This window comes from Dipodomys spectabilis, unplaced genomic scaffold, assembly GCF_019054845.1.
Source record: "Dipodomys spectabilis isolate Male_0828 unplaced genomic scaffold, ASM1905484v1 ptg000137l, whole genome shotgun sequence".
In the NCBI taxonomy this organism is placed as follows: Eukaryota; Metazoa; Chordata; class Mammalia; order Rodentia; family Heteromyidae; genus Dipodomys; species Dipodomys spectabilis.
Genome location: NW_024870814.1, coordinates 9730255 through 9754251, shown reverse-complemented (window position 1 = coordinate 9754251; position 23997 = coordinate 9730255). Strand labels below are relative to the sequence as shown.

General features: G+C 38.7%; 3 gene segments (V, D, J or C); all 3 read left to right on the top strand.

The window, feature by feature from the left end:
• The first annotated feature begins 410 nt into the window (after positions 1–410).
• LOC122116797 lies at positions 411–995 on the top strand. The segment is given in 2 exon segments: positions 411–486; positions 604–995. Coding segments are annotated over 2 exon segments (447 nt in total).
• Positions 996–14595: 13600 nt separating this feature from the next.
• Positions 14596–15186, top strand: LOC122116796. The segment is given in 2 exon segments: positions 14596–14673; positions 14792–15186. Coding segments are annotated over 2 exon segments (450 nt in total).
• A 3600-nt stretch (positions 15187–18786) lies between these two features.
• LOC122116795 lies at positions 18787–19561 on the top strand. The segment is given in 3 exon segments: positions 18787–18879; positions 18991–19123; positions 19239–19561. Coding segments are annotated over 2 exon segments (378 nt in total).
• The last annotated feature ends 4436 nt before the right edge of the window (positions 19562–23997 follow it).

Sequence of the window (23997 nt, the reverse complement as noted above, 5' to 3'; positions counted from 1 at the left end):
ATGAATAGAGATATTAAACCAGTAAAAATACCCACAATCTCTATTCTTCCCATATCTTCACTTCTCTGCATGTTCTGAATATGAAGCACTCAATTATTATTTTACTCTTTTCCTTTTCAAGTGTCATGACATAAAGATTTAAAAACTCAAGAGAAATTATCATCATCCCTGAATGTACCAAGAGATCTATTCAAAGGACAGTAGACTCATCACAGCTTCTACTATATGGGTGAAACACATTCTCTGGGCTAAACTAAGGTATGTAGGCACTGTGGAAATATGAGGATGTCCTGAGTTGAGCTGGTCCTATAGCTGTGCCCAGCTTTACCCAGCTTCGCTGATTTGCATATGCTCAGAGCACAGCCCACTGCCCCAATGGCTTCATAATAGGCAGAGGACTGCACAGCAGTCAGTCTCAGTCAGCACATAGCATGGACATGAGGGCTCCTGTTCAGCTCCTGGGGCTCCTGCTGCTCTGGCTCCCAGGTAAGGAAGGACAGCACTCCTCCCATCCCGTGTGTTCACAGTTGCGAGGGTCTTCAGGGAAGGCCTCCTATATCATGACTAACAGTGTGGATATTTGTGTTTATGTTTCCAATGCAGGTGCCAAATGTGATATCCAGATGACCCAGTCTCCATCCTTCCTGTCTGCATCTCCAGGAGACAGCGTCTCCATCACTTGCCAGGCCAGTCAGGGCATTAGTTATTATTTACACTGGTATCAGCAGAAAGCAGGGAATGCTCCAAAGCTTCTGATCTATAATGCAAAGAATTTAGCCCCTGGAATTCCATCAAGGTTCAGTGGGAGTCAATCTGGGACAGAGTTCACTCTCACCATCAGCAGCCTGCAGCCTGAGGATTTTGCCACTTATTACTGTCAACAGAGTAATAGTTTACCTCCCACAGTGAAACAAGCCATAACAAAAACCTCCCAGGGAAGCAGAAGTGAGAGGCTGGGCTGCCCAGCTGCTGTTCCTGGTGCCTCCATTTGCTGATAGAGCTTCTCAGATGTAGCACAGCTATGAACACTTTTGAAGATTTTCATTGAAATGTGAAGGCTCCTCTGAATCTTTGTCCCTTTTCTCCTCCTCTGTCTCAGATGCACAGACATGGCCATGTCTCTCTCATATAATGTCATCCTTTCTGCGTCACACAGTAAAACGGAAGCCAGACAAGAATCGCTAAGAAGGAATTGTTTTAATACAGGAAATGAGTCTAATCATTAGGTTGTTAATTCCTGGGTCATCAGAGAAGTTGGAAGGAGGAGTGTGGCCTTTTCTGGTTCTGTGAGGACAGCCTCTGGTTCTGTGAGGCTGTCCTATGGTTTTGAGCACATGATCCTGTGATTCTCCACCCTGTGGAAAAAGCCAGGGTGAGCTGCTGAGGCTCTCACCTGACCCAACTGCCTCTCCAGGGGAATTCTCCAGGCCTCACTTCTGATCAAATGTCAGCCTGTTTATGTGAAGAATTATACAAGTCTCTCCATTTCACCAAATCTAATCAAGGGATGACCTAATGATGAACTCTTCAGGAAAGAAGGGAAGGAACAGGGATTTGAGCTTCCACACACAAACATAATGATCATAATGATGTATTGAGGTAACTGACTGTCAACAATGGTCAATTTTCCTCAACTCTCAGAAATAGCCTACCTAAGTGATAGCATTAAAACTGGCTTAAATTTGATTGTAGGTTTTTTCTACCAATCTGGGATTATGAGCTTTTTTTAAAAAAATAACAAAATCAATTAATTCTTTTGCAGAAAACTATCATAAGATGCAAATTGTATGAAACATCACAAGTTGTTCATGAACTTCCAGGGCAACAAACAACTTAAATAATTTCTTGATAATGCAAATCAGATGCAAAACAATATTACAACTCAAAAAAAGGAAATATAGGGTTAAGTTTTCTTTTCCTTCTATGCGCTAGTAACTCAAATCTGCAATCCTAGCTACTCAGGAGGTTGAGATCTGAGGATTGTGGTTCAAAGTCAGCCCGGGCTGGAAAGTACTTGAGACTCTTATCTCTAATAAATCAACAGAAACCAGAAGTGGCATAGTGGCTCCAATGGTAGAGTGTTTACCTTAAGCTGAAGTGGTGAGGGACAGAGCCCAGGCCCAGAGTCCAAGCCCCACAACCATAAAAATAAAAAGGGAAGGGAACGGAACGGAAGGGAAAAAAAGGGAAGGGAAGGGATGAAAAGATGAAAAGGAAAGGAGAGAAAGTAAGAAAAGTTTCAATGCATAAGTACTTAATAATGAAAACATAGTGATTTTTTTCCAGGAAGAATGAATGAGAGTGAATAAAAGATCTAAGTAGGAACAAGATATTTCAATATATATATGAAATACTCTAGTATCTCTGTGGCTTCTGTGCATTATACATTTTGAAAATAGTCATAAAAGTGTCTTCTACCATCAAATCATCTCCCAAACTCTGCAGGCAACTTCAGGTTTCTCTTTTCTAGTCTAGGTAACCTGTGGATGCAAGACCTGTGGTGATTCACTGAGTTGAGCCAATCCTGCAGAGTTGCCCAGCTCTGACCAGACCCTGCTGATTTGCATGTGGCCAGAGCAGAGCCCACTGGCCTGAACACTTCATAGTCTGCTCACACTCTGTGAAGGAGTAAGTCCCAGTCAGCACACAGCATGGACATGAAGGTCCCTGCTCAACTTCTGGGGTTCCTGCTGCTCTTGCTCCCAGGTAAGGACGAACAATGCTGGTGATTTACTCAGCCTAGTACAGTAGGGGCTCTCTGGTACTGCAAGGAAGGCCTCTTGTAACATGATTATCAAGGATGGTATTTGTTTTATGTTTCCACTGCCAGGTCCCAGATGTAACATCCAAATGAAGAGTCTCTAACCTCCCTGTCTACATCTCTGGGAGACAGAGTTTCCATGGCTTACAGAGCCAGTGAGGGTATTAGCATTTCTTTAGACTGGATTCAGCAGAAATCAGGGAAAGCGCCTAAGTTTCTCATGTATGGTGCAAAGTAATTACCATTCTGGTCCCTTCTTGATTCAAGAACAGTGGTTCTGGGGCAGAGTTTACTCTCACTATAAGCAGCCTGCAACCTGAAGATTTCCCCACTTATTACTGTCAACAGCATAGTAGCTACCCCCTCACAGTGATACAAGCCATAACATTAAGCTCCCAGGGAAGTAGAAGTGAGAGGCTAGACTGTCCCATCTGCCCTTCCTGGTGCCTCCACCTGATAACACAGCTTCTCTGATACATCTAGAATCTAAAGGTCACTTGAAGATTTTGGGAGAATCATCTTGGCAGAATTCCCTGTACTCTACCTCTCTGTCTGCAGAAGTACATGCTTGGCAATGCCTCTCCTGATTCAATAGAGCACACAAATCATAACAAGGGAGGAAACTTTGAGAGTGTTATATGGATTTCTTTTGTAAAATTGAGACATGTTAGTTAATTCAAGCATGTAGAGTTTCTTTTTAATAGAAGAAATTATTAGCCTATAGCCATTCCAAGACTGGCTTATTGAGTGAGGCGAAATACAGAAGTGACCAACCCAGATGCCCCTCAGTAAATGAATGGTTCAAGAAAATGTGGTATATATACACAATGGAATTCTATGCCTCCATCAGAAAGAATGACATTTCCCCATTTGTTAGGAAATGGAAAGGCTTGGAAAAAATTATATTAAGTGAAGTAAGCCAGGCCCAAAGAAACATAGGTCCCATGATTTCCCTTATTTGCAATATCTAGTAGAGGTATGAGTCAAGCGGAAAAAGTCAGAGAATGTGATGTTAGGAAAACGAACCCTCAAATATGTATTTTAATGTTTTTGTTTCTTTCATGCATGTGTTTCTAACGCATTTATAAGATTCTTTGTTGCTTTGTATGTCCCTCCCCCACAGTGTAACCCCCGCTTTCACTATATTTGATGTCAGTATAACATGTGGAGGAGACGGGGACAAACAAGTCGTTTAAGGATTCAGGTGGACCTGTTGCAACAATGAGAAGTACAAAATGTCATGTCAAAACCAGCTTTACAATGTCGGTGTGGGGGGGGGAGAGGGGTATGATTGGGTGGGGGGGAGGGGGGAGGCTGGGAAGGGAGGTGAAAGGTAAACAAAGGAGGAGGCTGCAATGCTTGGTAAGAAATGTATGCATTATCCTGCCCATGTAATTGTAACCCCTCTGTACAGTATGTTCTCAAACAAAATAAAATAAAATTAAAAATAAATAAATAAATAAATACAGAAGTGGAGTATTCTCTGGTGTCCCTCAGACCCACATCATCTACTTGTGAAACTGGAGGCCTTCTTACCTAGGTCCATTCCCTGTCTAGAAACCAAGGCTGAGTACCAAATGCTTGTAGATTGATCTTGACAGGTGATCCTCCATTCCTCCCCTCTGCCCTAGCATATGATTTCAGGTTTCAGTAATTCTAATGTAGTGTCTTGTTACTGTCCATGTTCAGTAGGATTCATCATGCAGAAACTCTACAGGAAATACTGGAGGATTCCACAAGTAAATGATTAGAAGAATCTGCACAGCACATCAAAACAATAATTACACCAATGTATCCCCACTCCATTCTTTTGTTAGAAATCACCAGGTTGTACACTGGTGGACCAGATCGTTACTGTTTTTCTTTTTGGTTTGTTTTCATTTTGGTTCTTGTCCTTGGGATGGAACTCAAGGAAAGGCCTTGCTTCTTCCTTGAGCTTTTTGTGTTCAAAGCTAGCATTCTACCACTTGATTCACAGCTCTACTTCTGATTTTTTATGTGCTTAATTGGATATAATTGTCTCATAGACTCTCCTATTCAGGCTGACTTCCAACATCAGACCTCAGATCTTAGCCTCATGACTAGCTAGGATTACAGGAATGAGCCACTAGTACTTGGCTCTTGACATTTTTATTGTTATTATTAAGGATCTGCACAGAGGGCTTACAATTCCATGAGCCAGAAGATGTGTATTTCCTGTTTGAGCTGTCAACTTGACTCTTTTTCTGTCTGCACCTACTGCATGCACACTGACTTAACCACGATGCTCTAAGACAAAAATGAAAATAAAGTTGGAAAACAAGGGCAGATTTCTGAGCTTAATACTTTCTGGGTTATCCTGAGTGTCTTACATTGCCATGGAAATTCTAGGTTGCATTTTCTACTTTAAATATTGTTTTAGGGAATTTTAATTTCACATGGTTTGATTCTATGTTTCAACCTATAGAAAATGTAAAATGATGATGTTCTCCAATTTATGACTATGTAAATGCATTTGAGTAGCTGTGTCTTCTTTACTCTAAAAGAGGTATTTTTTTCTATTCACTGTGTTTGCATAGACTCTACTAAGTTATTATTATATCCTATGATTTATTTTAATCATTTTAATTTATTTGTACAAATTTCATCAGCAAAAGAAAATACCTGGCTTCTTCACTTCAAATTTAATGTCTTCTTTTACCTCTTGCTTTATAGAATTTGGAGGAAACCATCCTGTATAATTTTGTATGTGAGAATATGATAGTAAATATTTCAACATTTAAAACAATGCGATGGGGAAAATGTTAAAATATTTCACCACTTATTATGATACTTATCAATTTTTTACATATATTTCAAACCACTTTGGTGTATTTTTTCATTATTTCTGTCTTACTTAGACACTAGTAGCTTTTGAATATTGTGAATAGATGTTGACTTTTAGAAGTATTTTAATATACTCATATTATCTTGTTTCTAATATTGTTAGGATTGTGAATTTTACAGATAAACCTACTGTAAAAGTCAATAGAAATGGAGCTGATACACAACTGGTAGAGTACTAGCTGAGGGACAACACTCAGACCCTTAATTCAAGACCCACTTCCAACAACAGCAGTAAAAAATACAATCATAGAGCTGGGAGCAGGTGGCTCAGGTCTGTAATCCAAGCTACTCTGGAGGCTTATTTGAGGATCACGGTCCAAACCAGTCCAGGCAGCAAAGTCCAGGAGACTCTTATCTACAATAAACCAGAAAACAGGAACTAGTAGAGTGCTTGCCTTGAGCTGAATAGCTGAAGAGCATAGGGACAGTGCCCAGGCCAAGTGTTCAAGCCACACAACTAACAAAAATAATAAAATCATGTAATTTCAAAAGAACTTTCCAATTTAACTTCCTCAAAATATTGTCCTTCAGTGAAGGAGGAGGGAGAAAGTGGGAAGGAAGATTAGGAGTTAAAGGTAGAGGAGAGCAGGATGAAAGTCTCCCTTTCCTAAGACAAATTTTGACAATGTGCAGAGGAGACCATAGGCTGAAAAATTTGAGTATGTAGGATCAAAGGTCAGAGGAAGTTCTTGTAAAGTAAGCTGAAGATTGGAAGACATGTGAAATATTGCAAAAACAGGACTCTAACCAAACACTGCTATAGGAGAAGTGGTATGAGTCTCACACAAATACATTTTGAAGCTTGTCAAATTGGTAGTACTGGTGTTTGAACCTCAAGGTCTTTGATACATTTGGAGTGGATTATGATTCAGGGAGATAATATAAGGATTTAAATTCAGTTTTCATGTTTCTACACATGTATAGCCAATTCTAACTGCACCATTTGTTGAAAAGACTGTCATTCTTCCATCTTTGTTTTTGGCTACCTTATTAAAGATTAGGTGGCCATGGGTCTGGGAGTTCCTTTATGGGTCTTCAACTCTATCCCATTGTTCTACAAGCCTGTTCATGTGCCAGTACCAAGCTGTTTTTGTAAGTACAGCTTTATAATAGAGTTTGAAGTATTGATATTCCTCCAGCAGTGTTCTTCCTGCTAAAAATTGCTTTAGCTATTTGGGTTTTCTATTATTCCACATGAATTTTTGGATTGCTTCTTCTTGTTGATTGAAAAATATTGGTGGGATACTGATGGGTATTGCATTGAATTTTAGATAGATCTTGGCAGTTTTGCCATTTTCACATTGTTAATCCTCCCAATCCTTTATTATGAAGAGAGTGGATAGAGCACACCATCTTGTCATAATCTTTAGAGGAAATAGTTTTAACTCTTCACCATTTAGTATAATGCTAACTGTAGGTTTGTTGTATTTAGCCTTTATTATATTGAGGAATGTTCCATGAGTTCCTAGTTTCTCCAAAGCTTCCTCCATAAAGGACAATCCACAAGTTTTATGGCTCATTTTCAACATAGTGTCCTTGCGTACCATTGCTGCATTTGTTCACCTTTTGTACCTACATTTCTGTGACTCCCCTTACCCTCCCAAGTTATACGAACTAACAAACAAACAAGACAAGAAAACAAAACAGTAATAAAGAAAATATGTCTTATTTCCATGTTTTTGAGTTCCTTTTTATAAATGTTATTTTGTATGGCCAGAAATAAGGATACAGGATGACACATTGTAACATCAAGATGTACAAGACACTATGCTGAAAATGAACTTTACAACTTTGCTGGGGAGTTGATCGGGAGGAGTTGGGGAGGTGGGGAGGAAAGGGATGGTAGAGGAAAAAATAAGGGAGTAAAATTGCTGGGTAGGAAATGAACTCATTACCTTGCTCATGTAACTGTAATCCCCCTGTACAATATATTTTCAATAAAATAATATATGTTTCAAGTAAAAAATAAGTACACAGGCATTGTGTCTTTCTGTTCCTCTTTCTTCCTTTAGTCTCACTTTGTGCACATGCCTAGAGACCTATGTTTTAGATATAGACTCCTCACATGAAAGAAAACATGTACTACTTCTCTCTCTGAAGTTGGCACACCACACAACATGATTTTTCCTAGGTCCATCCATTTCAAGGCAAATGACATAATTTTATTTTTTCTAATGATTATGTACAATTCCTTTGTGAATAGGTAGCACATTTTAACTGGTTATCTATTGTAGGGCATCTCGGCTCTTTTAACAACTTGGCTATTTTGAATAGTGTGGCAGTGAACATGGATGTGCAAGTGTCTATATGGTATATTGGCTTGTGAGGTTCAGGGCAGATGCAGAGAGGTATGGCTGGGTTTCAAGGAAGATCTATGTTTCATTTTGTGAGGAACCTCCAGACTGTTCCAGAGTCTTTGTGTCAGTTTACATTCACACCATCAGTTCAATAAGATTGCTTTTCCTCCACATCCCTGACAACATTTGTTATTTGAATTCACAATGATGGCCAATCTTACTGGAGTGAGATGGAATCTATGAGGTGGTTTTATTTTTCATTTCCTCTGTGGCCAGGGATGATGAGCATTTCCTTATGTGTTCCTTTGCCATTCTTACCTCATCTTCTAAGTCATTTATCCTGAGCTCTTTGCTCATTAATTAACTGATTTACTAGTTTGGGGAGGGAGTAGTTTCTTAAGTTCTCTGGATAGTTTGGATATTAGGCTTTGTCTGATGTATTGCTGGTAAAGACCTTCTCATAGTCTGTTGGCTATCTTTCGAGTTTAGTAACAATGTCCTTTGCTGTGCAGAAACTTTTTAGTCTGATGCAATCCTATTTGTCATGTCTCTCCTATCTGGTATGACTTTGAAACTCTATCCTAAAATTTTCTGCCTATGTCAATGAGTTCTAGTATTTCTCCTACTCTCTCTTGTAGTAATTTCAAAATTTCAGGTCTAATGTTGGGGTCTTTGATCTTCTATGAGTTGATATTTGTACATGGTGACAAACAGGGATGGATTTCTAGTTTCCTGCATATGGATGCTCAGTTTTCTCAAAATCATTTATTGAAGAAGCTATCATTTTCCCAGGGTATACTTTGACTCCAAATCAAACTATATCAAATATATGGTTTTATTTCTAGGTCTTCTAGTCTGTTCTATTCATAGTTGGGTATATTTTTGTGGCAGGACCAAGATTTTTTTTTAGTATAGCTCATAGTAGAGCTTGAGTCTTGGGATTGAGCTTATGTCAGCATTTCTTTTTTGCCTGGAATTGTTTGGCTATTTATTCTACCTGGAAATTCTAATTCTTAATCCCTCAGATGACTGAGATCTGAGAATCATGGCTCAAAGCCAGCCCAGGAAAGAAAGTCTATGAGATTTTTATCTCGAATTAATCAACAAAAATGCAAATTGTGGAGCTGTGGCTCAAGTGGTAGTACACTAGTTTTGAACACAAAAATGCAGGGACCGTGTCCAGGTCTTCAGTTCAAGTACCACCACTAGAATGCACAAACACACGCACACACACACACACACACACACACACACACACACACACACACACACACACACAATCACAGAAAGTATGGAATTTATTATTTCTACTAATTTTATTTCATCTTTGTTAGCCAAAATTATGAAACTTTCCTGGAGATGACAGGATGACAGAGACTGGGTCATCTGAATATCACATCTGGTATCTGACAGAGAACATGGAAATAAATAAGCATGTTGTAGCAGAACTTCCCTAGAATGACAGTATGAATTCACCACACTGTGCTTAAACTTACAGTGCTGTCTTTGTTACCTGGAAGTGAGAGCAACAGGATCCCCTGGAGCTGAGCAGAGAACCTCATGTCCATGCTGTGTGCTGACTGAGAATTACACCAGCATAGGATTTGACTGGACTATGAAGAAATCCTCAAGTCAGTGGACTGTGCTTTGGGTATATGCAAATAAGCATATATGTTATATGTTATATGTTCACATTTACATACTGTTATTAATTTACTTTTCTATGTTGATGTTGGCTAATTAGAATGATTAATATAAATCTATTTTGCATTTATAAACTTAACTGAAGAATACAGGTCATTATAGTTTTGATTCTGAACTTTCAGTATTCTTGTAATCCAACCTATTAAGATATGGTATTTTGTCTTTTATCAGTTTAAATCCTCTTGGCTCTCACCCTTGCTGAAGCTTTACACAGGATCTACAGGACTATGGCTGGCTGCTCAGAGTCTGGTTACAGGATTTCCCAAAAGAATTTTCTGGAGTGATTCAGATGAGTGAGGACATCAAGAAAGTGCCACCACACACACTCCCCTTCATCCTGCTTCTGGGGGTTTAGACTGAAGGTTTCAATGAGTGATATCCTGAAGAACTAAAACTTGATTTGGGGCATATAGAATAAAGCAAATCATCTATATTAGTCTGAAAGTTGTTGCATTGGAAAACCACTTACCCATGCACATTGTAATGCGACCAATGATGCTATGTGTGGCCATTCTCTATTCCTGATAGAAAGTGTCTTTGAAGAATTGATGATTATTCTATCTCTAATCTCTGTGACAGTATGTATAGGAAAGATCGTCACCAGGAATATCAAGTCAAGCCAGTCTTTTAAAGAGCTCCAACCATAAGAATGGCTTAGCCTAGGACCAGAACAAAATAGATCCTGCTCCTACTGGGCTCATCTGCTGGCTATTTTCTTGGATGCCTGGGACTGTGGTGGGTTCCATAGAGAGTATTTGGGACAGATTTCACTCTGACCATCACCAGCCTCCCTGTGATTCACATAACCAACTATTCCTCTCCATAGTTTTGTAAACTTCCCTCTCAGCACTTCAGCCTCCACCACAAACTTCACAGAGAATGAGTCAGAGATTTTACTGCTCCAGCTGTATCCTCTCTGCTCAGTCCTGCTTTCTCCCATGGTCATTGTTTGCATCATTGACTGTTATCCTGCATAATCATGGAAGAGTATGTAGTGGCAAGGGAAGATGGAGTAGAACAAACTAACTAGAGAATATTTGAAGATAAGCTTCACCATGAACATTATTACATGACATAATTCCTTCTCTATCTATTCAGAATATTTCTCATCTTTAAAACTGTTACATAACAAGGGAAACTGAGGCTTCAAATCCTTGTGGAGATAGGGTTAGTGCCCTGACTGTCTTTTCCCTGTGCCTAATTAAAGAGAAATTCTCACATTTCTATTTTATTTTTATTGCATTTTCTTCTGATATTCCATCATGATTGTAATATAGGGTAAAGACAAGCTGTCCTACAGTTACCCCATCTTTGCTTATTATCGCAATGGTAATAGGCAAAGAGAAGAAAGGTGAAAAAATGCACCGGCGGGTGTTCCTACTCATTTAGAAACTAAAATGAAGCTAACCTTTTATATCTAGTAGCTTATTTCTAAATTATTTGGTTTGATACCTATATGTCTTCTGTGTCCATTCACTCTATATCTTTGCAACTATTAACAGGTTGTCTAAGACCTTTACATCCTTTTCTATTTGTAAAAAATGTAATAAGCTAATAATATTTAATGTATATTTTTTCTGACACTAGCTTTTCTTCATTATCTATACCACTAAATTTTAATTTAAAAAGATTTTCTGTAATTTTAAATAATTTGGACGTCCACACTTTTTATACATAGGTAATCTTCAACTTACAATGGTTTTCATTCCAATGGATCAATAATTGTAATTCTTTTTTTCTTTCCACTGTCTCCAAAGCAGTGTGTGCTCAGTAGCAATCTAGATTCATATTTTCAATGCTTATGTTTACATGGGTGGTTGATACATAGTACTAATACTCTTCATTGATAGCAATCAGGGGTACTAAGCCACAGTTTCCAGTAAAATATACAATGATTATAAAAAAAGGCTTTATGTTAGATGTATTTGTCCAACAGCAGAATAATGGAAGTGTTCAGAGAGGCATGTAAGGTAGCTTGGTTACCTAAAGTGGTTCTGCAGGATATATGTAATAGATGCATTTTTTTTTTGTCATTTGTGGGGCTTGAACTCGGCCCGGGTGCTCTCCCTCAGCTCTTCAGCTCAAGGCTACCTCTTTACCACTTGAGCAACTGTGCCACTTTGGTTTTCTGAGTGGTTTATTGGAGATAAGAGTCTCACAGACTTTCCTGCCTGGGTTGGCTTTGAACTGTGATCCTCAGATCTGAACCTCCCGAATAACCAACATTACAGGCATTCAGGTCATTGTAATACAAGCCACTGGCGCCCAGCTTGTATTGTATGCATTTTTGAAAAATAATATATCCAAACTACAATGGATTTATCTGGGTGTAATAATAGTGTTTAGCTTAATTTTCACTCTGATTGAATTCTTTAAAACCTTGTAATCAACATTCTATAACATATTAATAGACTCTCTATATGTGTCTGTATATGTATTTTGCATGTGTATGAAAATAGGCGAAGAATTCCTCCCTAAGTTGATGACCACCCACAGTGGGCATCATTCCCAATGTTGGCTATTCTTTTTGAATTCATGGCATTTCATTTTTATGAGTTGATGTATTTTCTGATCTCAGAATTATTGGAAAAGTTGCTTATGTCAATTCTTTAATACATTGGGAACTGATTTCCTCCTCACATTGGCAAATTGTGTCTTTCCATTATGTTTTTCTCCATTTTTTCACAATGTTTATAAGTACTATTCATCTTTTAAAAAATATTTATTTTATTGTGATATTAAGGTGAATTACAGAGGGATTATAATTATATGAGTCAGATGAGTACAGTGATAATGGATAATGAGATAATTTTGTACTATCTTGTCTATTCCCTCACTCTCTCCCAGTCCCACCCTCATGTCTCCACCTATGAAATATATAAAGTTGTATAGTTCATTGCCATCCATGTCCGTGAGCTCCACTGCTGCCCCTATTCACAATTTTTACCTCGAATTCTATACAATTCTGTATTCCCTCAACCCTCCTGAGTATGTACACTTGAATTCACCATATATAAAGAAAACAGAATCACAGAATCATCAAAAATTAAAAGAAGAAAGACAGATCTTTTGTTCTGTATCATTGAGTTCCTTTAGATATATATGTATATATATAATTTTATGTAAATATGAAGAGGCATGTAGACATTCAGCCTAATTGTTTCTCTCCTAATAATATTCTCTTATGGTCTGATTTTGTGTAGCTATTTAGAATCCTGTATGATTTATCATATCCCAATGCGGTCTTTTCAGGTACCATCTATACCTAGATTTCTCTTGGGCTCTGACTTAGACCAAAACAAGCTGTCCTCATTTTGACCATCCCTTCCAGCAGGTGGCAGGATTTACACACCAGTATCCAGTGAAGATCATTAGGGGCAGGGCTGGCAACCTTGTAACAATACACTCTTGATATATTTAGCCAGTGATTTCTCCAGGCCCTTCACCTGCAGACCTCTGGAACACTAGAGTCAGCCTGTGGAAGTTCAAGATAGTAGAAATTTATTCTCTACTTAGGTTAAAAAAAAAAAAAGCTCTCACAAGCCTCTGGATCAAAGCAATTTTTCTGGTTGGGAGCTATCAGTCTGCCTTGCTCTCCTCACTACCTGTTAAAGACAACTTCTCTGACCTGATCTAGCTTTGAGATTGCTAATATTCACAGACAGAAAGGAAGAATCTGGGTATCATCCTATTTATTTGCAAGGGTGAGAACATAATGAAGACCCAGAGAAGATATCATTACATTGGAAGACCAATGAGAAAGAAACAACATGATATATAAAGCCATTGTGTCAATGTCCTTTCCCTTACTCACTGATTTGGTTCTGACCACCTTCCATGTGACACTACATGCATCTTAATTATTAGTGTTTCACGTGAGGAAGCAGATTTTGAATAAATAAATCGTCTTGCTTTTTTGAATTATTGTATGTCATCGTAAGATTATTAAACATAGCATGTAAATTGATAACATGTGGTTGTAAGTCCAAAATTAGATAGTGGCATATCACAAATACTGAGGTAATTTTGGTCTTTTCTAGTAGCAACAAGCTTTTGTTTCAGCCCCCTAGCCATCAAACCACAGGAAATGGCTTACTTAGGCCATTGTTAAAATTGCTTCCTTGCTTTAAGTGTTTTTCTAATTTATGTAGTAAAGCCAAATGAGGGAAAATTTGCCTCAGCCTTAAACCTGATCTTAAGGAGATTCCACATTTGTGAGGATTGGGGGTGGTCAAGAGGCTTGAACTCTGGGTGTAGGCGCTCTCCTTGAGTTCCTCAGCTCAAGGCTAGTGCTCTACTACATGAGCAACAGTGCTACTTCCATTTTTCTAGTGGTTAATTGGAGATAGGATTTCAATGGAATTTCTGGCCCAGCCTAGCTATGAACCACTAGCCTCAGATCTCATGCTCTTGAGTAGCTAGGATTACAGTAGTGGGCCACAGGGGCCTAGTGAGTATCCACATTTTATTTTAGGTTTATATGTATGTGTTGGAATAGACTGAGACATAAAAACAGCTTATATCTCTCTTGCTATGGCAGGAAGAATGTTCCAATGCATAAAGTTATTAAACCAGTTTAAAATGTCCAGAATCTCTATTCTCTCCATACCTTCACTTCTTCCATATATCTATATAAAACACTCACTTTGCCTTTATCTTATCCCTTTCTAGAGTCATTACAGAGAATTGAGATTAGCACACACAGGAAAAGCAGGTCCTCATCCCTGCAGGCACCATTAGATCTACTTATAGAACAGCAGACTGATTGTGACTTGTCCTGTTTGAATGAATCATATTCTCTAGTCTAAAACTAAGACACATGGGCATCATGTACCTATGATGATTTCCTGAGCTGAACCAGCCTTGCAGCTTTATCCATCTTTGCCCAGTCCTGCTAATTTGCATTTGCCTAGTTCAAATGTTACTGCCACAATGATTTCATAATAAGCTGTTCACACCTGTGCAGCAGTCAGTCACAGTCAGCACACTGCATGGACATGAGGATCACTGCTCAGCTCCTGGGGCTCCTGCTGCTCCGCCTCCCAGGTAAGGAAGGATAATACTTCTCTCACCCTGTGTGGTCAGTGATGCCTGTGGCTTCAGGGAAGTCCTGTAATAACATGATTTATAATGTGGATATTTGCTTTTATGTTTCCAATGCCAGGTGCCAGATGTGACATCCAGATGACCCAGTCTCCATCCTCCCTGTCTGCATCTCTAGGAGACGGAGTTACCATCTCCTGCAAAAGCCAGTCAGAGTATTATCAATTATTTAGCCTGGTATCAACAGAAACAGGGAATGCTACAAAGCTTCTGATTTCTTATGCAACTAGCTTGGCCTCTGGGGTTCCATCAAGGTTCAGTGGCAGTGGATCTGGGACAGATTATTCTCTCACCATCAGCAGCCTTCAGCCTGAAGATTTTGCCACTTATTACTGTCAACAGAGTATTAATTACCCTCCCACAGTGATACAAGCCATAATAAAAAAACGTCCCAGGAAAGCAGACGTGAGATGCTGGCCTGCCCCAGCTGCTTCTCCTAGTTCCTCTACCTGTTGACAGTGCTTCTCAGAAGCAGCCAGATTCTAAAGGAAGAATTCTGTCTGCAATCTAGCATTCTGTTCTTCTTAGCTCCAGCAAAATACCGATGGCACTGAGTCTCTGATTTAATAGTTGAAACCAATCGTTACATATGAGGAGTGCCCATCAATTATTTTGGACATTCCACATCACTAAATTATAAAATAGATTATTTTCAATCAGTTTCTTCATAGAAACTAAAACAGTTGCTCAAATAAAAATGATCTACTTTTGGTTTTCTGAATTTACTTATTAAAGAACCTACAAAACAATTTATGCAGGCCACTGATCTTCTGAAAATTAATGTCTTCCTATCCTCTCCAAGCACATCTGTATTAAGTGATATTTTGATTTCTTACTTTAAAAATATCCAGCTTACAGGACAAAATATTTCTTTTTTTTTTTTTTTTTTTGTCGGTCATGGGGCTTGAACTCTGGGCCTGGGCGCTGTCCCTCAGCTCTTCAGCTCAAGGTGAATGCTCTACCACTTGAGCTACAGCACCACTTCCGGTTTTCTAGTCGCTTATTGGAGATAGGAGTCTCACGGTCTTTTCTGCCTGGGCTGGCTTTGAACCACGATTCTCAGATCTCAGCCTCCTGAGTAGCTAGGATTACAGGCGTGAGCCACCAGCGCCCGGCTAGGACAAAATATTTCTATAGTCTGTCCATGAATCATTATCAATGTGCTAACCCCTACCTCATTCAAGCCAGCCTAGATTAGAAGCTCCAATTCTATTGGCAAATCGTCTTCTTCAACTTAATTTCCATTTGTTAGAAAAGGTATCTACTATTTTGCTCAGAAGAAACAAAAGAATTCAAGAGCAAGATGATCTCAAAGACAAGGAAGAAATGAGATAATATCAGAAAAGTGAGGATTTAGTGTTTCAAGAAGCTCATGCAAGCTCCCAAGTGTGTGCTTAGAATTATGAATGTAAAAGTTGGAATTAAGAGGCTTCACATGTTAGCCCAATTCTCAGTTCCATTTGTTTGTAATTAATAATCATCTCAGAAAAAAAAAGATAAAGATGAGTTCTGACACAATGGCCTTCTATTGGAATCTTCACAGAGCCAAAGACCAGGAGAGGGAAGGACCAGGACCAGCACCACATCAGCAGTGTTGAACTTGGGTTCAGAGTACTTCAGAAGCTGAGAGGACTAAACTGGAACCCCCCCCACACACACCCCTTCATGGCTCAATCTAGCAGAACCAAAGGCACAGAATCTTGTGAGGAAAAATCTCATTACAACCCTCAATCACCAATAATAGATTTTATAATTTTATAATTCTAAAATTCATATAAATGTAAATATATATAAATGTAAAGCTTTTTAAATGTGGTCTATTTTATGTCATTATTCTATTAATCAATATGCTTTCAATGCAAATTCAGAAAGAAAAGCAGACAAGAAAGCAATTTCAAAATATACAGATTCTTCCAATAACAGGATGTGTATGTTTAATACATTGAGTGACAAAGTGGAGAATATATTTATTTTGTCAAAGCTTCCTGACTCCTATACAAGTGTTCTACCAAATGAGCCATTCCCCATCAATTCTTAATTTTTTTAAATTGGGTGGCAATGCATTTTCACATTAAGACTTTGTATTCTCATAATATGGAAAAATGAGTTTGGATCTTTTCACAAGGATTCACTGAAACTAAAAATCCAGGATGAACTTGGGTTAGGAAGGGTTCAAAATTTCCCTTTCCTCCATGATTATAAACCAGGCATCACTCTGAGCCCCACTAATTGTAAATAGATATAAGTTGAGATCTAGATAGAACAATGACTTAAAAGAGAAATTTCTACTGCCGTCCTAATTTCTTTATGAACTGTTCAGTCAATAAATGTTTACAAATATCACTGGGATTGCAAACAGACTCTAGAAAGCTCTTGACAATGTATAAGGTCATTAAGATGTTAGAAAAAAATCAGGTCTTGAGACAAGCTCTTCAAATTCCCAGAGGCAAGGCTGGACAACAGTTAGATATACATTCAATGGATCTGAATCCCCAGGTCACATAGATTCCCCAGAATTCTCAGCCTTTCTTGAATGGAGTACCTGCATCCTCCCCAGGGAGGAGATCAGAGCACAGTACCTGGGGCTGTGCCACCCTGTCCTTAGTCTTGTTTCAACCCGATTAACAGACCTCATTTTCTAAGTTGCCAAATCTACCAATCCCATTTAAATAATCAGAAGTTGCCATAGTGTCATCCTGAATGCCTAGCTTACTCCAACAACTGCAGTTACTTCCCAAACATATCTGTGCCTCCCTCTCACACCTAGACTAATGCAGAAATAAGAGATATTTAAAATGATTTACAATGCTACTCAACCTTCACAGCAGCTATCCTTTCTCTCCATTGCTAGTTTAGGGTACTACTTCTGATCTGCAGATATAGAAAGTAGAGGTGAGCCCCGCTTATCTCCAGGTAGTAACAGAAATTTGGGCACATGTGATAAGAAAGAGATGTAAGAGGACTACGGAACAGGTGCTTAATGGGATGGAGCTTGCAAGTAATTTACGTTGAATCTGATCTGGAATATTAAACTGGTACTGGAACTGTGGATGTACTACAGCCCTTTTGAGAACATGAGACATTAACACAGTATGGCATTTGAGAAAATAAGGCATTAAAAATCCATAAGGAACTGGGAACTGGTAGTTTATGCCAGTAATCCTAACCACTCAGCAGTCTGGAATATGAGGATCACAATTTGAAGCCAGCTGAGACAAGAAAGTCGATGAAACACTTATTTCCAATTAACTACCTGAAAAACAGAAGTGCAGCTCTAGTTCAGAGTGGTAGAGCACTTATGCCTTGAGCACAAAATCTCAGGGACAACGCCCAGGCCCTGAGTTCAAACGCAACAGTTAAAAAAAAAGTGCACGGTCATTGTGACAAGTCACAAATAATGAAGTAACTTTGGTCTTCTGTTAGCAACAAGCTTTGGCTCCAGCCCTTGAGCCATCAAACCTCAGGACATGGCATACTTGAACAATTACTATTCTTGCTTTTAATAATTTTTCTATCTTATGAAATAAAGTAACATAACCAAGGAAGAACTTTACTCAGTCTCACATCTACTGAAGGAGAAGCCATTATTTTTTTGGTTGTAGAGCTAGAACTCTAGGTCTTGGCGATATCCTTCAGCAATTCAGCTCAAGGCTACTGCTCTATCACATGAGCCATAGCAAGACTTCTGGGTTTTGTTTTGTTTTTTGGTGGTTTATTGGAGGTGACTCTCACAGACTTTCCTGTCTGGGCTGGCTTTGAACTATGATCCTCAGATCTCGGGCTCCTGTGCAGGTAGGTTTACAGGTGTTAGCCTGTATTCATATTTTATCTTGTGTTTATGTGCGTTTTGGAATAGACTGAAGCATGAGTTCCTGGAAAATATAGCAGCTTATGTTTCCTGCCCTGCCAGTGACATGATGCAATGTCTAGAGATTTAGAATAGTTTAAATGACAAACTCCATTTTCTCTTATGTTCACAGGTATTTTGATATCTTGAGCTTGAAACACTCATTTTTCTCCTTAATCCTCTCTTTCATGTTGTTACATAAAATTGAGATTAAGACACTCAAGTAAACCAGGTCCTCACCCTGAAGGCACCAATAGATATAATCATAGGACAGAGGATTGATCATGACTTGTGATGTGTAGGTAAATCACATTCTCTGTTCTAAAGTAAGATACTTGGGCACCATAGACTTGTGATGATTTTGTGAGATGAGCTAGTCTTGCAGCTGTTTCCATCTTTTTGCATATACCAAGGTCACAGCCCACTGTCACAATGACTTCATATAGGCCGTTCATAACCTGTTGAGCAGTCGGTCCCAGTCAGCACACAGCATGGACATGAGGACTCCTGCTCAGCTCCTGGGGCTCCTCCTGCTCTGCCTTCCAGGTAAGGAAGGATAGTATTTCTCTATCCATTATGGCATGTGCTGACTGGGCTTCAGGGAAATCTGTAATAACATGACTAATAATGTAGATATTTGCTTTTATGCTTCCAATACTAGGTGCCAGAAGTGACATCCAGATGACCCAGTCTCCTTCCTCCCTGTCTGTATCTCCGGGAGACACTGTCACCATCTCCTGCAAAGCCAGTCAGGGTATTAGCAATTATTTAAACTGGTATCAGCAGAAACCAGAAAAAGCCCCAAAGCCTCTGATCTTTTACACTTCAAGGTTGACCTCTGGGGTCCCATCCAGGTTCAGTGGCAGTGGATCTGGGACAGATTATTCTCTCACCATCAGGAGCCTCCAACCTGAAGATTTTGCCACTTATTACTGTCTGCAGTACGATAGTAGACCACCCACAGTGATACAACCCATAACATAAATCTCCCAGATAAGCAGAAGTGAGAGGCTGGGCTGCCCCAGCTGCACTTTCTGGTGCCTTTACCTATTGACAGTGCTTCTCACATGCAGCCTAGCTCACAACTATTGCAAGCTTTTCATTCAGCTTTCTGCAAAGGCTCCTCTGTATCTCTGTCTCATTTCTCCTCCTCTGTCCTTTGAAGCACAGACATGGCCAATGTCTGTTCTCAGATAAGGGATTCACATAGTAAAACACAAGCCAGCCAGAATTCTCCAAGCAGGACTTGTTTTAATACAGGAAATGAGTCTAATCATTACCTTCTGTTCTCCTAAGTAAATAGAGAAGTTGGAACTAGGTGTGAGGAATTCTCCAGTTCTGTGAAGCTCTCCTAGGCTTTTGGGTACATAAGCCTGGGATTCAACAGAATGTGGAAAAAGCCAGTGTGAGCTGTTGATGCTCTCACCTGACCCAGCAACCACTCTGGGGTATTCTCCAGGCCTCAACTCTGTGATGATGTCAGCCTGTTTATGTCAAGAAATGCACAAACCCCTAATGTTGCAACTCTGCAAGAAACCAGAGAAGGAACAGGCATTTTCACTTCTACAACAAAGGTAATGATCATAATGATGGTTTGAGATAGCTCACAGCCCAGGATCATCACTATTTCCCAAATTCTCAGAAATATTCCCCCTAAACGATGGCAATAGAATACACTTAAATTTGATAGTTTGTTTTGTCTACAAGTCTGAAATCATAAAAAATAAAACTTCATTAAGTCTTGGAAGAAAGTATAAAAGCTGAAAATTGTATAAAACATCGCAAGTTGTTCAAGAATTTACAAAGGAACAAACAATTGAAAGAACTTCCTTAATAAAACAAGTGAGATGTAAAACAATACAACATATAAAAATAGAAAATAAATTACTTGCTTTAAGATTTGATTTCCTGCTATGCACAGGTGACCCCTACTTGCAATCCTAGTTAATCAGGAGGTTGAGATCTGACGACCAAGGTTTAAAGCTAGCCTGAGCAGGAAAAGCTATGAGACTCTTATCCACAAATAACTACCAAAAATCCAAATGTTGAGCTGAGGTCAAAGGCACAGAGTGCTAGCTTTGAGCAAAAATGAAGATCAGAGACACCATCCAGGATATATGTGAAGATAGATAAATAAGATATTGACATATGTGTATATGTATATGAATATATTGATATATGTATATATAAATATTCATGTATATATGTATATATATTATAAATATATATGTATATGTATACACATATATGAATATATATTTATTTATGTATATATATATATATTTCCTTAGTGTTATGCAGAAGCATTTTAGTTTGAAGTGTTTCCCATTGTCATTTCTTGCCCATATGCAACAGGATTCCTGTTTATAATTACCTGTGACCTTATCTTCAAATATTTTTCCTTGTTTTCCTGGGGTTGTTTTAAACTTTCATGTCTCACACTAATATCTGATCCATTTGTCATTTTATTTTGAAATTGTGAGATCAAGGAAATAGATTCTATATTCTATATGTAGATACCCAGTTTTCCCATCCCCAATTTTTGAAGATATTCTTGTTTTTAATTGTGAAAATACCATATAGAGGGATTACAATTACATGGGCAAGATAATGAGTATGTTTATCAAGCATTGTTGCCTCCTCCTTTGTTTCCCCTTCCCATTCCTCCACGTCTCCCCCCCCCCTCCCCCCCGCAAACACTTCCCGCCCTGCCAAAGTTGTAAAGTTCATTTTTCTACACAACAACTTGTACATATTGTTGCAACGGATGCACCTGTATCCCTATTTAAATAATTTGCTTTTTCCCTTCCCCTCCACAAATTATACCAACATCAAATACAGTAAAAGCAGGGGTTATACAATCTAGGAGGAACATTCAATGCAAAAAAAGAAATCATTTTCCAAATATGTTAAAAACAATCTCATGAAAGAAAAAAAACATTTGAATACTTAACTTGGGGTTCATTTCACCTAACATCAACTTATCTGACCTTTTCTGCTTGTCTCAGACATATACTACATATTGCAAATAAGGGAAATCATGGGACCTATGTTTCATTGGGCCTGGCTTACTTCACTTAATATAATTTTTTCCAAGTCTTTCTATTTCTTAACAAATGCGGCAATGTCATTCTTTCTGATGGAGGCATAGAATTCCATTGTGTAGATATACCACATTTTCTTGATCCATTTATCTACTAAGGGGCATTTGGGTTGATTCCATAGCTTAACTATTGTAAATCATGCTGCAATAAACAGTTGTGCTAGTAGCTTTAGAATGGTCTTGTTTGTGATTATTTGGGTAAATGCCCCAAAGTGGGATTTCTGGGTCATAGGGGAGCTCTATGTGCAGTCTTTCGAGGAACCTCCATACTACTTTCCAAAGTGGTTGAAAAGTTTCCACTCCCACCAACAATGCAGTTTGGTTCCATTCTGGACACATCCTCTCCAGCATCTGTTGTTATTAGAGTTCTTGATTATAGCCATTCTAACTGGGGTGAGGTGGTATCTCAATGTTGTTTTGATTTGCATTTCTTTTATGGCTAGAGAGGTTGAGCATTTCTTCCTGTGTCAATTGGCCATCCTTCTTTCCTCTTCAGAGAAGTTTGTCTGTAAGTCTTTAGCCCACTTATTTATTGGGCAGTTGTTTCTTTGAAGATTTGCTGTTGGGTTTGTTTAATTTTTTGAGTTGCATGTATACTTTAGATATGAGACCCTTGTCTTTTTTATGGTTAGTGAAGATCTTCTCCCAATCTGTGGGCTTTCTATTGTTCTTGCTAGCTACGTCTGCAACTTAATGCTATCCCATTTGTCCAACCTTTCTTTGATTTGTTGTGTTTCTGGGTCTCTATTAAGAAAATTTTGGCCTGTGCCAAGAAGACCTAGGGTTTCTCCTATTCCATCCTGTAGTATTTTCAGAGTGTCTGCTTTGACTCTGAGGTCTTTGATCCATTTGGAGTTGAGTCTGGTGCAGGGTGATATGTAAGGATCTAGCTTTTGTTTTCTACTAGTAGTTAACCAATTTTGCCAGCAGCGTTTACTGAAGAGGCTGACAACACATTCTTTTGACACTGGTAAATATCTAATGGCTACAGTTATGTGGATTTATTTTGGGTCTTGTCATTGGTTCCATTATTCTCCAAATACCCAAAGCTTGTTTGAGGGGTGAAAATTGGTGCAACTAATCCAAGTCAAATGACTTTCCAGGTAGCCTTGCATGAGCTGGATGTCTGGAGAAGCTCTTTTCTCAAGGGAAGATTAAACACATAAGTTCACTCTTTCATGATCTTGCAACCTGTCTATAGGTTTAGAGACATTGACTGAGATGCTCTCAGTGTATCTTTGCTATCACTGTGACACAAGACTTCACATTAATGCTGCTAATCTCTCAAATTGTCCTCAAATTACCCACTTTATCTTTATCAATCAAAGTATTTGGGCTTGTAGCTATGAGACACTACACTCAATATTTTTTTAGACCCAATATTTTTAAAATGCCAAATTATAAGAAATAATTCTACATAAAGTTGAGTTTGATCTCTATTGTTTCCCTTCTCCTTCACAAAAACCTTTAATGATCTGCCTCTAGGAGTTTTCCAGGAAAGTATTTTCACCTTCAATTTGACCACAAGAATCAGAAGCTAAGCAGTTACTCTTCCCAAAGGACTCTTTTGTAAAATCTATTAAATATTACTTCCTCCTCCTATTCTGATTTTGTTCTATTTATTCTATCTGTTTGTTAAGTCAGTCAAATGAGTTAATGTGAGTGGTTTAAACAAGAACTGCAGCAGTGGAAATCACAAAATTGGCTTAGAACCATGTAGTTTTTATTTGCTGAGTTCCATGGTGTTCATCCTAAGGATACAATGTCGAAGTTCAAATACAAGTCAATGCAATTGTTGCACTTGTTGCTTTCCACAGGAATCAGATGGTCAAGACCACCTTCAAGGCCAAGAGGTAGTGCTGAAAACAATGGTGGACCAGCTGATTGATTCCATCTCTTAGCACAAGTAGTCAGTGAGTGGTTTTACAGCATGAGGCTGGTATGTAAAGTCTGAGCCAGAGCCATCACCCTACCATTGTACATTTTAGTGTCACTCAGGACCCCTACTACTTTGTCAAACATCACATATTTGACATCTCATAGGGAACACACATCCTAGTTAACCAACAACTTTGTGGCCATTAAATTATCAGAATTAATGATGACCTTATTCTTTTTTTCATAAACTGCTAAAAAAATGTCTGAGAGGAGGAACCATTTGCATTCGCTACTGAATCTGGCCTTAACCAGATGGACTAGGACCAGATTTGTGAATATTGGAGAAAAGATCCACAGTTCAGACACGGGGACTACATTCTGAAAGTCTTAAAGATTGTAATGTCACAATTCCACCACCAGAGGACAAGCCAACTTCACA